We start from the raw sequence: 16,091 nt of genomic DNA, 5'->3' as shown, positions 1-16,091 counted from the left end.
TTAAAAAACATATGTTTCTGAACTTAATGTTTCATATACTGATTGGCTTCATCACTGCCTCCTCTCCACCAGTAAGCTGGTGTGTGATGGGTGTTCTGGCGCAATATGGCTGCCGTCGCATCATCCAGGTGGATGCTGCACATTGGTGGTGGTTGAGGAGATTCCCCCTTCTATGTAAAGCGCTTTGAGGTCTCAGAAAAAGCGCTATATAAATGTAACGAATTATTATTATTATTATTAACCAAACATAGAGGTTGGGGGTGAAACACAGGGGTGAAGAGAACAAGTTGAAACTACCAGACCGACGAAGACTACAGTGAGCAAGAGTGTTAGAAGAAGACAACAGCGTAAATGACAGAGGAAGGATGGTTTGTATAACTACAAACTGAACCTCAAAAAAGCAGCACAAGTGAGTCTTCTCCGTCATTCCTGAAAGGCTTCAACCTGCGGGCGGGGGAATAATATGAGTGAGCTGATTCAACTGGAGAAGCACATCCTTCCCACAGCATCAAATCAGTGTCAAAATGACAATAATGTATAGCTATAGGATATAAAAATGACAAACATTCAGTAGTCATTTGGTTTGTATACATAGATTATGTGTCTTGGCTTTTTTTTTGCTTTTTTTTTTCTGAAAGTCATGTGATTTACTGGAAAGAGAGAGCAGACATGTGACATCTCAGTAACATGCAGATCCTGATTGGCTGACATGCATCTTGCATAACATGAGTACACTTATTTAAGCCCACAACGTAACGGCAAAATAATACAGCAGAAGAATTCAAGAAAACAAGACACATCTCTTTGGAACACACATTTTCTCAGGTTTGACTTTTTACACATTTACATTTATTTGTTATTTCACTTTTACTTAAAAACATTTAATCATTTCTAATTCATGCGCGTTTTGGGAATGTTTTTTTTGTTTTGTTTTTGGCTATTCAGAATGTATCCTGTTTTTTTATGTTGTGCATGTGTGTCTCACGCAGGTTATAGGCAGATTAGTGATTTTTAAATGTGGAAGCGCTGAACGCGTTTTAATGCATGGTTAGACAGTAGGATACACCTCATCGATGCAGCAAGCAGATAAGCCCAGAACGAGCCCATTTATATAGAAACCCTTTCCAAAAAAATTTGAATATCATGGAAAAGTTTATTTATTTCCATAATTCCATTCAAAACATTAAACTTCCAAAGATTTTAGATTCAGGGCCCACAATTTAAACAATTTCAAGTATTTAGTTGTTTATTTGTACATAATTTGGGCTCCCAGCTCATAAAACCCACGAAAATAGGATTTCAAAAGAATTTAATATTACATGAAATCACACAGTAATTACACAGTGATACCATGGTCATTGAACCAGGTTTTGGTTCTTTTGGCAGTGTGGGCAGGTGCAAATCCTGCTGGAAAATGAAGGAAGCCTGAAGTGCTCTGAAAATGTCCTGGTAGACGGCTGCGTTGACTCTGGATTTAATAAAGCACAGTGGACCAAAGTCCTCTTTTCTGATGAGAGCAAATTTTGCATCTCATTTGGAAACCAAGGTCCCAGAGTCTGGAGGAAGAATGGAGAGGCACACAATCCAAGATGCTTGAAGTCCAGTGTGAAGTTTCCACAGTCTGTGTTGGTTTGGGGAGCCGTGTCATCGGCTGGTGTTGGTCCACTGTGCTGTCCACTCAATGCAGCCGTCTACCAGGACATTTTCAGAGCACTTCATGCTGACTTCATTTTCCAGCAGGATTTGCACCTGCCCACACTGCCAAAAGAACCAAAACCTGGTTCAATGACCATGGTATCACTGTGTAATTACTGTGTGATTTCATGTAATATTCTATTTTTTAAAAATCCTGTTTTTGTGGGTTTTATGAGCTGGAAGCCCAAATTATGTACAAATAAACAACTAAATACTTGAAATCGTTTAAGTTGTGGGCCCTGAATCTACAGGGTGGGCCATTTATATGGATACACCGTAATAACATGGGAATGGTTGGTGATATTAAAGTCCTGTTTGTGGCACATTAGTATATGTCATGGTCACCACCCATCTTGAGGAGTGTGCCCCCTCACATATACTAATGTGCCACAAACAGGACTTTAATATCACCAACCATTCCCATGTTATTATGGTGTATCCATATAAATGGCCCACCCTGTATAATCTATGGAAGTTTAACGTTTTGAATGGAATTATGGAAATAAATAAACTTTTCCATGATATTCAAATTTTTTGGAAAGGGTCTGTAGTGTTGTGCCATGTTTGAGAAGTTCATTCAATAAGGATGATTATCGGAGTGCATATAAAGTACAAATTTGCTTGATTAGAGACAATTGAAAAGATTTGTTTGTTTTTTTGCCGAGTTTTGTACATCATACGTTTTGATTGAGAAGCAGTGTTATGGATTAAGTGCTCAACTGGACTGATCACGTTGAGTTTTCCGAACGTGTTGTACGTGAGGTAGAAACCACTACAGAACCGAAGCACCAGGGGCCTCATTTATAAAACTTTACGTAGGATTTGCGTCAGAAGTGGCGTACGGATGAAACATAGGACGTGCGTACGCACAGAAATATTCGGATTTATAAAACCGTGCGCACGCACATCCTACGCAGTTTTCCCTTAATAAATCACAATCAATTCTAAATGTAGCGCAGCTTTTGCGGCTTCATGTCACGCCCATAGTTGCCCATAAATAGTCTGTGAAACGCCCACAAGTTAATATTCATAGATTGCGAAATCATGGCAAACACAGAGGAAAACCAAGAAACGTAACTTCACTCACGCGCAAGCGTGAAGCGCATGATCAGCCATTGTGCGTCATTACGCATTGTACTTTTATAAGTAATGGTTGTTCAGCCAACGAAGCGTTTTTTAGAGTGCTGTTACCAAAGTCACTGTAAGAAGAATCTCTAGAACTATGAATAACTTGTATGATATTTGACAAATACAACTTTATCAGTATCTTGGTGTTTACTGATTATTCCTAAAAAATAATAATTGTTTTAACTATGTTGAAAATGACAAATTCTGGAAACTTTGTTGCAAATTGGGAACCACATATAAAATAAATGTAAAATAAAACAGTTAAAATAGTATTTAGCTTGATCTGATGTTGACAATAAATATAAAAATGTCTCAAACCTCCCTTTACTGACCATTTGTTGAAGAAAAAAAACCCAGAACATTCTGTACCATTTCATAGTTGAACTGTTTATCTAAAAGTGATGAAGTGCTTGAATGTTTCTAACATGGATGTTCTTCGGCATCATGAATGAACGAAGAATAAACACCAACCTTTTTGTTCTTCAGGATCTTCAGTGTGTTTCATTCTGCAGGGTTCTGGATCACTCATGTTCTCACTGTCCTCTTTAATAAACTCAGTCTTTGCAGATTTCAGCTCTTCCTGATGCTCTGATGCTCGTCTTCACTTGTAGCTGATGGGAATTTACAGCATTTATTGGATATTTGCTATGGGAGGAGCTTCACTGATGATGTAATTGAAGTGGGAGGAGTTTCGATGATGATGAATTGCAGTAGGAGGAGCTTCAATGATGATAAGCTTGTTCGACTGGAATCGGCGCTGCACAGACCGAATGACAGTGATCAGTGAATGACATCAAAGTACCACGAGAGCGAATAGAGAGCAGAGAGCAGCTCCTTATGCTTTTGAATTGCTCTCACGGTGCTTTGATGTCATAATCCGATTGGTCTGTGCAGCGCCGATTCCAGTCGAACAAGCCTAATGTGATTACAGTGGGATGAGCCGATCTGCCAAAATAAAATAAAAAATCTATTACTGAGTTTGTTTTTATAATAAAATGACACTTATGTCTGTCTATCTATTCATCGTAGGCTACAGTAACTGATGCCAATTCATGAATTATTTTTAATGCTAATACTAACATTATTTTGCTTCACTAAGATACAGGTATCTAGAAATAAAGAAAATAATATAAATACTCAGCTCGTACTGACATCAACTAGAAAATAACTTCATTGTGTGACATACGCTATTGTTATTGAACTTTTGTTACATCATTTTGACACATCCCATATATCACATAACATGTAAACATGTTATTCATTATCTGGATGTGTTTTCTGGTCATGTTACTATTGAAGCTGATGTGACATTATATATAATAATATATTATTATTAACTGATAATAACTGATATTATCTTTTTATGCTGGGTTAATTTCTTCAGAATCAGAAACAAATGCTCCCACCCAGAGCTCTGTTTGTCACAGTTACCCAAACAAGTCCAATACAGAAAGTGATTTTTTCTTCTTCTTCTACGTTTGTAGCAACAATGACATCCGGACAGCTGCTTTTCACATTAAGTGAATCATGGGGTTATCAAACAAACCCCCTCCTCAAAATCAACAAACCGCACCACGCGATGAGCTTCAAGCAAATACAAATCACACATTGGCTCCAGCTAGTCGCAACAAATGGTCGTTTCGCGACACTTTATGGCCCTTTTGAGGGTAAACTAGACACATGACACCACATCCCCCAGCCTTGCAAAGTTTCTGCATTCCAAGCCCCCATTTCTCTCTATGTGCAAAGAGATAACGAAACTCTATGCGACATTCCAGACTGAGAAGTCACCACACATAAATGCACAAATGTCCTTTGTATGTAACTCAGATGTTCTGAAATTAGCGAATCATGATTTTCATACACAACCTCTTTTGTCAGAGGAGAAGACAAGAACTTCTGTTTTGACCGCCTTAGGGTTAATTCCCTAGTGCTGAAACCTCCCGCAGCACCGCGTGACTTTACACACCCACAGATTTTCCCTTGACTTACCATAGGACATTACCAACATGTTGATATATTTCTGAGGTGCCTTTTGTTATGACCATGTCATATTGGGGTGTCTACGATTTTGTAATGTGGTAATCAAGACTTTAAATGTGTGTAATTCTGCATATCTCCTGTAACTTCGCATTGCTACAACCTTCATGTGATGCGTTTGATGTCTTTGTAATTCTCTTAATCTAACAGAATCGAATTCCAATAGCAGAATGCAGTAATATACATTGTTTACACATTTCATATTTCTGGAACCGAAAGGCTTAAGTCAATCGTCACTGTAACTCGAGCCAGGAGACTGTTCCAAACGAACAAAGGGATCTTCCCGCCTAAGAAAATCTCGACAGCTGATTCGTCCTACACGAAGGAGGGGACGGCACATGGGACACTGATAAAAGTCCAAACCCTCTCTCAACTCTCTCAACTCTCTCAACTCATCCTCTCTTCGGACCTTCTTCTCCCCGGCGCAGCGCTTCTCCAAGGAACATCTGAAGGAGGCCCTGGTCTTCTCTATCGAGCGAGCACATGTTCGAGTCGTAGCTGCGCCCTTTGCAACCAAGACTTTAAACCTCTCCCATCCCGGGAGATTAATCTTATTTTCCGGTAAACGTTACATTCAGTGAGCCTTTTTAACTTCTCGCGACACCGGAAAACCCAGCAGAAACAGGACACCACCCTCGCTTCCTGCATCAGCCTCAGCCTCACACGAAAGAGCACAGAATTCTGCAAGTAACTTACATTATCTGATAACGGCTGTTTCCAGGGGTCTCGTGAACAAAGGTCTCTGTATGTAATAATTACTAACTTTCCCTTCTCTTTCTTTTCTTTCTTTCATTTCATCTCATTCTGATCACTTATGTTATTGTTTGGTTATATGTTTGTTTGTTTATTGTTTGCATTGTTACGTACGTTTATATTCGTAGCTCATATAATCTTTAGTTTCACATTTATTAAAATTCATAAATACTTTTCACTGTCTCTGTGTTTGAAAATCCACCTTATAAGTCAATGAAACTAAAAGATCTAAAGCTACAAGCTTGTTATTATAGACTACAATTGAGTAGTTTTAATTAATAAACTCAGAAAGTTTGATGTCCGTGGCCAGAACATAAAACTTTCTTGGAGTTTGTAAATACCCCTTCTTAACTGTAATGATCTTACATTTATTCGCTGGACGAATTGAATGGTGATCAGACCAGTTACAGAACAAGGTAATCTCGATAATTGATAAAATAAATGTACATGCGACTTATGAATTATGACCATGAGTCATAATTATTAATATTTCCAAAATTCCCTATATTCTTGAGCTAATTCACATTTACCCCGAGTCATTATTGTTACATGTTATTGGTGGAGAATGCGGGCAGTTTCAAACTTTATTTGGCGGACAAATTCATTTTCAGTTGAATGTGTATTATGGCTATTTAATAATTGTACACGCGTTTTGAATTGTGAGATAAGTCGCTAAAGCGAACTCACTCAGCTGACGTTAGGCACAAAGCCAGCTCAGCTCTTCAAATGAACAGTTTCAAAAATGTCTAAGCATTTTTATCACTGTTAAGTGCTAAAACTGCAGTTCATCATTTTACATTTGTCCCTGTAAAGACGAAGCAAACTCTTTGCAGTGGGTACATGGAATATGATTTAAACCGACTAAATAAGAAATCTCTTCTTTTTAGTGCGAAGACGTAAATCTGATCTGGGCAGTGCCTCAGTTTTTCAGTCGTAATAGGCCTTACTATATACAATACGTTAACGATAAAACTCCTGGTCAAAAATTGGCCTCGCGATCCAATTTTGTAAACCTAATGCATATCACAAATTTTGATTAATGTTTATGGGAGGTGGAACAGATGCAATAATTCCTGTTCACAGATGTATTAAAACAGAAGAAATAATTCCTGTTCACAGATGTTTAATTCCTGTCCTGCTCACAGCTCTATATATTAAAACAGAAGAAATAATTCCTGTTCACAGATGTTTAATTCCTGTCCTGCTCACAGCTCTATAAATTAAAACAGAAGAAATAATTCCTGTTCACAGATGTTTAATTCCTGTCTTGCGCACAGCTCTATTAATTAAAACAGAAGTATTGATACCTGTTTTTATTTAAACCGTTCCATGTATAATGTGTAATTAAACAGACGTGTAATCCCTGTTAGTCACATGTTGTGAAACCCGCGTAATTTTTCGCATGCAACCGAGCGCAAAATGAGCCCATATTTCAGATAAAAGATAAAAATCGGCAGTCTGAATACCCCACTGACCAACACTAGAGGGCAGCCTTTAGGTGGGTGGCAGTTCTCAAATTACGCGCCCCACCGACGTCATCCTGCATGAGCGCAATAACGCCCTCTGGTGGACGCTCTCAGATAATACCTGCTTTCATTTTTCTGCTAATAATTTTCCTTTTTCTCTCCCCCGAGGATAGAATGAATGGTTTGACTCAAATATTCACCTGCATTCAAAGCTTAGCTTATGCTGATATTATTTGGAGTTAGACAATTCTTCTTTTCTGTTTTGACTGTCACACTTTAAGTGAAGTTCGAAAAAAAACCCGTTTCGAATTAAAGCTTAGATTTGATCCACCTAGTCCACCTAGGAGGAAGCACGCCACCGTGTGGCCATCTTGGTTCGACTTATCAATATCTGTTTCACCCCCAGTCTGCATTGAAGTGTCTCAACATTGCTACCCTTCTCGTTTGATTATTTTATAATCAATACTAATAACTTCAGTGTTATTGTAAGGATTATAGGAAGTCATTCTGATTTTTCAGTTTAATTATTGTATAATTAGTATTGATACTCCACTGTTATCATTCTAATTTTCTTTTCTTCTTTATTATTATTTGGACCTCTCCTTGCATGCTTATTTGAGTTTTAATTTAAACCAGTTTGAATTTTAATTTAAATTGTGTTCACTAACAACCAGGTGGACCACGGAGAAGGAATACGCCCCTTTCCTTTGTGGCACAAACCCACTGCGGGGCCTATCCCTCTGCCTGCGTCTCAAGCCTGTGTTGTTTATTTGAATTTTATTTCATTGATAATTTTTTTTTTCTCTTTCCCCAGCCTCTTCAAAGGGGGGGGTAGGTTATTCCGATAATAAACCATCAGTTATCATAATCCTTTTCATTGTATCATTATTTAGTAAAGCCTTTGCCTCTGACTCCTGCATACATATTTACTCAATTTGATGAAACCAGAAAGCCTTAATTCACTTTAAGTCTAACATCTTAATCCCTTATTGTGTATCTATTGGCAGGACTCAGTCAGTGCACTGTGGTGATCCGAAAGTCATCTCTGGTGGTTTCCGGTGGGCGGGGATCATCTGTCCGGCGTTACTGACACTGCGCTCCGTCTGGTGTTGGGACAGTCGGAGAGTCTGACCGCGCCCGCTGGTTTCCACCTGGATGACCTCTATTCACCCCAGGTAAACTGAAATTTGATAAAACCCATCCACTTATTATGAACCACAGAATACTAGATATTCCTCCGGATATATTTTAAGTGTTTGGCCCACCTTTCTCTCTCTAAGACACACCTTCTTTCGAGGTCCTGTCCCGATAATCCACGCATCTCCTGGCCCTATCAGGAACTCTAGCAGTGTTAATAGGCTTAGGCCTCTTTATTTTCTTTAATTTTTTTTTATAACACTCCCCGTGTTATTGTTTGTGACATTTCATTGCAGACCAATTCACTTCCTTGTGTTGTGTTTCCCTCTGATCTTCCCTACCTTCAACTTTGTCTTTTTCTCCATTCTGTTGTGATTTGTTTCTCTCATTTCACTTAGACACAGAACCTAAGAGAGACCCCAGGAAAGCTGAATAATAGAGTGACGATCAAAGCAGGCGTCGCTAGATGACCCCAGGCTACCGCCTGTCCAAATCTCTATTGTGGGTTTTACCCATACCCACGAAATTACCCATACCCACGGCATAGCCGTATGAGTATAGCTCATTAACCCAAAAACAAACTTGTATTTTGTCTCTTTTTGTGTGTGTGCTGTGCTTCTCTCGCTCACAGTAAGCCGAGATGTCAAGCTCACCCAGTCCCTCAGTCCGCTGGGACGACCTCGAGACATGGCTGCGAGAAATGACAACAACCGTTCTACCCCAGGACGCCGCTGACCCACAATGCCTGGACCAGTTGAGACCTACGATCCAACCCAGAAGTACGACCACGAGCAGCTAGCCAAAATCTTCGGAAAACTCGCACTCAACCTCGTCACCAAGGCCCGGGTTAGCGAAAGGACCAACCTCGACCTGGAGCAGAAGGCAGCCGCACTACAGCTCCAGGCCACAGAAGCCCGGAAGGAGCGAGCTCACACACAGAGTCGTCTAGACCAGCTACTCTTCCTGACCGAGGAGGAGGACGAGACGGACACAACGCTACAACAGGAAGTTGAAAGACTTCAAAATGCCTTGGACGATCTTCGTCGGCACACAGACCAAAGACAGCAGTCGGAGGAAAACACCCGGAAGGAACTCAACGAAAGGCTCCAACGGGCTGAAGCTCTCCTTGAGAGAGCAGAGACTGAAATCCATCAGCTCAGTCAGCAGAGACACGATCTCAGAGACGAACTTGACATTGTTCGCAGAGAACTGAGACATTCTTACAGACTTAACAGTGACCGGGAAGGGGAAGAACATCTCACACCATTTCCCCCTTCCAGCGAGTCCACGCCTGTCAGCCAAACACCAAAAGCTAAAGGGGGCGGAGCTGTAAAGGGTCAGAATCCTCTCCAGACGGATTGGGCCCCCAGCAACAGCTCTCCTCCCACAAGCCTTGACAAGCTGGCCAGAAACATTCCTACGTTTGCCGGGGACAACAGTGTAAATTCGTATATTTGAGACATTGATTTTCACCTACAAACTGTCGCCAACGTGACAGCTTGGGACAAATTGTACTTGTTAAGAATCACCTGAAGCAGAGATGTGCGTAGTTTTCTGGATCGTCAACCAGAGACTGTCAAAGCAGATTACAAGCAACTGCGACAAGCTTTGATCCGTGAATTCTCTGACCCAGAATCAGACCAAGGGTTTATCACGGCATTTGACGTCAAACAGGCCCGACTTGAACACCCACACTCCTACTATGGCCGACTCCGACAAACGTTCTTCGGAGCAATCAACACACCACATATGGAAGAAGATATAACCTTTAGAACTTTGTTTCTGCGGAATCTGCATAGCACCGTGAGTAAACATCTCGGTGTGCTCGTCTGCCCACGAACCATGTCTACTCGAAAACTCAGAGACCTAGCCCACAAGGCTTACACCAAGCAAAGGGCTATGGATGAAAAGACTGTAAAAACACACACAATCTACTCCGTCTCTGAGCACTGCTCAGAGTTAGACACAGAAATTGTCCAACAACCCCCCAGTCACAGACCTTACCACAGAGAATCAACACCGTTCCAGGCCAGCAGATGGCAGCACAACTGTGACGGTGCTCATCCAAAGCATCGGACCGAGCACTCGGAAAGATTCTGGAACCAGCATCACTCGCCGTCCAGAACTCCAAGCCCAGACCGTCGAACCTGGAACCACTCTCCCCAGAACACTGGTGAGCCCGAGTCTTCTCACACAACAGATGAAGACAGTGCAGCCACGTCTGACACAGACACAGAAAACGAACACTAACACCGACTGCTTCAAGGTCATGACTGAACTGCAGTTGAGTAACCAGACCAATGTCTGCACCACATACAGACAACCCACCCACCCACCCTAACGATTGCACAGCACAAACGAACTTTACCAACTACACTGCACGCCTCAGAGCCGCTTACGCTACCTCCGCTGTGTACAAAGAAAGTCATGCGGGCCTCTGATGAACAGACTTTTCCTTTGCCATCCCACACCTTGGTGACCTGTCATGGTACCATCTTACGAAAACAACCTGAACCAGACAGCACTGGAACTCCCATCCTCCAAGAACTACAACTTCACCTTAGATCCAAATCTGGACCTCTGGTTTGAGAAAAGGGGGGGGGGGGGGGTCCAAACTCATGAACATTGCTCCTGTCAACACAGCCCTCCAAGCATGGGCAAATGCCCAGCCTGAATACCTCACCTGTGTCCAAATCTGGACCGCAGCTGACACTGTGCTGTGTCTCTCCACGGTCACCGACCACGCCCCGACACTCGTCTTGGCTTTCATCCTGTACAGGATTCAACGAGATGTGAACATCTACAGCCAAGCTCACGAAAGCCGTGTCCGAAGGTCTCAGAGGGAATCCCCGGAAAGGGGGTGCCAAGTCAGAGACCACGCCGAACCTCCGCGAGCTGAATCCTCAGCTTCTAAGTACCATCTGCTATCCTACCATCATGATCCACCTGCTACACGGCCATCAGGATTCACCTGTCATCCATTGTGCTAATTTGTTGTTCGATGAAGTCCATCCCCGGGCTTCATCTAACAAAAAGGGGGAATTATGTAGCAACAATGACATCCGGACAGCTGCTTTTCACATTAAGTGAATCATGGGGTTATCAAACAAACCCCCTCCTCAAAATCAACAAACCGCACCACGCGATGAGCTTCAAGCAAATACAAATCACACATTGGCTCCAGCTAGTCGCAACAAATGGTCGTTTCGCGACACTTTATGGCCCTTTTGAGGGTAAACTAGACACATGACACCACATCCCCCAGCCTTGCAAAGTTTCTGCATTCCAAGCCCCCATTTCTCTCTATGTGCAAAGAGATAACGAAACTCTATGCGACATTCCAGACTGAGAAGTCACCACACATAAATGCACAAATGTCCTTTGTATGTAACTCAGATGTTCTGAAATTAGCGAATCATGATTTTCATACACAACCTCTTTTGTCAGAGGAGAAGACAAGAACTTCTGTTTTGACCGCCTTAGGGTTAATTCCCTAGTGCTGAAACCTCCCGCAGCACCGCGTGACTTTACACACCCACAGATTTTCCCTTGACTTACCATAGGACATTACCAACATGTTGATATATTTCTGAGGTGCCTTTTGTTATGACCATGTCATATTGGGGTGTCTACGATTTTGTAATGTGGTAATCAAGACTTTAAATGTGTGTAATTCTGCATATCTCCTGTAACTTCGCATTGCTACAACCTTCATGTGATGCGTTTGACGTCTTTGTAATTCTCTTAATCTAACAGAATCGAATTCCAATAGCAGAATGCAGTAATATACATTGTTTACACATTTCATATTTCTGGAACCGAAAGGCTTAAGTCAATCGTCACTGTAACTCGAGCCAGGAGACTGTTCCAAACGAACAAAGGGATCTTCCCGCCTAAGAAAATCTCGACAGCTGATTCGTCCTACACGAAGGAGGGGACGGCACATGGGACACTGATAAAAGTCCAAACCCTCTCTCAACTCTCTCAACTCATCCTCTCTTCGGACCTTCTTCTCCCCGGCGCAGCGCTTCTCCAAGGAACATCTGAAGGAGGCCCTGGTCTTCTCTATCGAGCGAGCACATGTTCGAGTTGTAGCTGCGCCCTTTGCAACCAAGACTTTAAACCTCTCCCATCCCGGGAGATGAATCTTATTTTCCGGTAAACGTTACATTCAGTGAGCCTTTTTAACTTCTCGCGACACCGGAAAACCCAGCAGAAACAGGACACCACCCTCGCTTCCTGCATCAGCCTCAGCCTCACACGAAAGAGCACAGAATTCTGCAAGTAACTTACATTATCTGATAACGGCTGTTTCCAGGGGTCTCGTGAACAAAGGTCTCTGTATGTAATAATTACTAACTTTCCCTTCTCTTTCTTTTCTTTCTTTCATTTCATCTCATTCTGATCACTTATGTTATTGTTTGGTTATATGTTTGTTTGTTTATTGTTTGCATTGTTACGTACGTTTATATTCGTAGCTCATATAATCTCTAGTTTTACATTTATTAAAATTCATAAATACTTTTCACTGTCTCTGTGTTTGAAAATCCACCTTATAAGTCAATGAAACTAAAAGATCTAAAGCTACAAGCTCGTTATTATAGACTACAATTGAGTAGTTTTAATTAATAAACTCAGAAAGTTTGATGTCCGTGGCCAGAACATAAAACTTTCTTGGAGTTTGTAAATACCCCTTCTTAACTGTAATGATCTTACATTTATTCGCTGGACGAATTGAATGGTGATCAGACCAGTTACAGAACAAGGTAATCTCGATAATTGATAAAATAAATGTACATGCGACTAATGAATTATGACCATGAGTCATAATTATTAATATTTCCAAAATTCCCTATATTCTTGAGCTAATTCACATTTACCCCGAGTCGTTATTGTTACAGTTTATGCTCCACACCTTTTTTATTTAGAGACTTGCTAGAAAGTTCATATATTGTGTTTGTGATAAGCCATGGATACAAGTTGAGATGGAGCAATGTAAGGAGAAAGAAAAACTTGCTTTGGTTTGTTACATCACCTTCCCAATAAGGAACATCCATACCAAATACGGCCTGGGTCTGTTTTTCATTTATGACTCTCTCACTCTCTGTTTGCTTTTTCCTTCTTCTCTCTGCAGAGGAAAGTAGGAGGCGTGGAAACATTGTGTGGCTTTTCTCCAGGATTCTCTGAGTAGTGTGTTCTGTCCCAGGCTGGAGTGATTGGCACTGCTCCTCTGGAGAGCACACAGTCAGCTCAACGGACGAGAGTCTCACAGCAAAGCTCAAGCACACAAGCTGATCAGCATCATCTGTGTCTGACCCATCCATAACAGTTCACAGAAGGAAGATACCAGATAGAAGATAATGACCTAAGAGTTGTCTTTTTGCAGATATTTGAAATTCCATAGAAAGACAGCGCTCTGAATTCTGTATTCCAGGGGTAAGTGGCTTAATTGTGCAAATACATCTTTGCAAAAGGAGCGTTTAAGTGCATGAGTGAGACTGTGCAAGATGGTGTGGCTGTTAGTGTGTTTTGAGGCATGCATTCTAAAAAATGTGCTAAAATCCATTTTACTCAAATCTGCCGTTGCATACCCTATAAAGCTTGGTTTGTTCCAATGAACACATTGTGTAGGCAGTTTTACTTCTTAATTATAGTTTTAATGTTAAGAATTTACTGGGTACTGTAAATTCCAAAGCTTTGGGAGAAACAGGGAATTGTTCTTGCACCACAGGAAAAGGCATTGCAGAAGAGGCAGAGCAAAGTGCTCAGATAATAGAATACATGAGGAGGGGTTGTGTGCTAAGGCAGTGGTTCCCAAAGTGGGTGCCGCGGCAACCTGGGGTGCCGTGACAACTGGCTAGGGGTGCCGCAGAATCTCAGCTTTATTTTCCAATTTAAACAGCCTAAAAAAATCGTACCATATAATAACCTTTTACAGCCAAGGATATAATCGTTAACGAAAACGAACGCAAAAGCGATTTACACAAACGCTATTTAAAACACGCAGAGTATTCGTTCAACTGCATTTCCTTTCCCTGCTCTCGTCTCTGTCACTCATGCGTCTCTCACATGCGCGCGCGCGCACACACACACACACACACACACACATACACAACCCCTCCCCTCCGTGCACACCGCGTCTCCATGAGAACGAGTGTTCGTTCGACGTTGAAAGCAAGCAAGTTCGCGAAAGGTTGGTATCTCTATCTCGTGAACACCTTTACACAATCACACATTAAAAAGTGGTATAAAAATATTTTCAATTCTGAATATAATTTTGTCAGTGTGTTATTGTCGACCCGAGAAGCGATTGCGCCTTCTTTAGAAAGTTAACTAGTCGCAAGTTTGAGGTAAAATGCACTTTTTGGTTGTGGTTGTCGATGTCAAAACACTATATAAGCTGTGATTCAAATATTAAATAATGTTATGTCATTATGTCTTTTTGAATCTTGCCCCTGACAAATAACCCAAATAAAAAAAAAAACACTTAACTAACACTAAAACTAATAAAAACTAAAAGAAAACTAAGCATTTTCAAAAAATAAAAAATAAACTAAACTAGCAAACCCACTTTAAAAACGAATTAAAACTAAACTGAATTTGAAAACAAAAAGTCAAAACGAAATAAAAATAAAAACTAGCCTAATGAAAAATGCAATAGGCTAACCCTGTTTACAGCATATTTTAAAATCATATCAAAACACCAACATATGCATGTCCAAACAAAAATGAATAAGCGAAAAAACACTGATATATTTCATACATTTAAAGTTGAAATGTTTATTTACCGCTAATTGGACTGTTCTCGGTCCGCTCGCTCCGCCCTTTGTAGTGGTGCGCGCTCAATTTTAGCCTATATTTCACGCAGATTGACAGGACAGGGCAAATATGGATAAATTTATAGGTTTAAACAAAAGAAAAGCAGAAATGTCACAGCCAAGAAGACCGACGGACATCAACCTGGGACCACCACCACCCAAAAAAAATAAAACTAGACAGTACTCTGAAAGCTACCTGGCTTACGGTTTTACATGGATCGGAGATGCTAGCTGTCCCACGCCTGAATGCCTCGTCTGCAGGGAAAAGCTATCAAATGCAGCAATGGTACCGAGTAAGCTGAAGAGACATTTAGACACGAAACACCACGGTTTAACCAGCAAAGACATAGAATACTTCAAGCGACTAAAAGCACAAAATGTTAAACAGAACCAACAAATGATGTCATGTGTGCGTGTGTCTGATAAAGCTCTGGAGGCAAGCTTCTTAGTAGCAGAGCTAATTGCCAAATCAAAGAAGCCCCATAACATTGCTGAATCACTCATTTTGCCAGCCTGCAAAAAAATCGTAGGGGTAATGATAGGTGAGGACGCTGTCAAAGAAATGGACAAAATCCCATTATCTGACAACACAATTAAACGTCGCATTGATGACATGGCTGCTGATATAGAAACACAACTAACCGAAAAACTAAACAAAAGTGGCAAATTTGCACTCCAAATTGATGATTCTACGGACTGCAGTGGACACTGTCATCTCCTGGCCAGTGTGCGATATACTGATGAGGAATTAATTATGGAGAATTTTTTTTTCTGCAAAGAACTAACAAGTCGTGCAACAGGGGAAGAAATGTTTATTGTCATCGATACGTACTTGAAAGAATGTGGTCTAAACTGGGGCATGTGTCATAGTATTTGCACAGATGGAGCTGCATCTATGACTGGAAAAGTAAAAGGACTGGTAACTATGGTGAAGAACCAAAACCCAGATGTGCAGATTACCCACTGCATGCTGCACCGCGAAGCACTCGTCGCAAAAGCAATGCCCCCAGACCTGACTGTAGCATTAGAACAAGCTGTCAAAATTGTAAACTAC

At 41.2% G+C, this 16,091-nt stretch overlaps 2 protein-coding genes across 2 annotated transcripts in view; both read left to right on the top strand.

Moving 5' to 3' along the window:
• Positions 1-664: 664 nt before the first annotated feature.
• LOC309493652 (uncharacterized protein) lies at positions 665-9,677 on the top strand (the record flags this gene model as incomplete). The annotated part of the gene is made up of 2 exons (XM_082162839.1): positions 665-5,601; positions 8,090-9,677. Exon 2 carries the CDS (start codon positions 8,961-8,963, stop codon positions 9,675-9,677), a length of 717 nt encoding a protein of 238 aa, XP_082018965.1. The 5' UTR covers positions 665-5,601; positions 8,090-8,960.
• A 3,705-nt stretch (positions 9,678-13,382) lies between these two features.
• LOC309499068 (collagen alpha-3(VI) chain-like) overlaps positions 13,383-16,091 on the top strand; it is a 45,108-nt gene continuing 42,399 nt past the window's right edge. The window contains exon 1 of the mRNA XM_082170072.1: positions 13,383-13,655. The gene's annotated coding sequence lies outside the window, so the exon portion shown is untranslated. The remainder of the gene's footprint in view (positions 13,656-16,091) is intronic.

This window comes from Leuciscus leuciscus (genome assembly GCF_965113295.1).
Source record: "Leuciscus leuciscus genome assembly, chromosome: 1".
NCBI lineage: Eukaryota > Metazoa > Chordata > Actinopteri > Cypriniformes > Leuciscidae > Leuciscus > Leuciscus leuciscus.
This window is presented reverse-complemented; position numbering and strand designations above follow the sequence as displayed.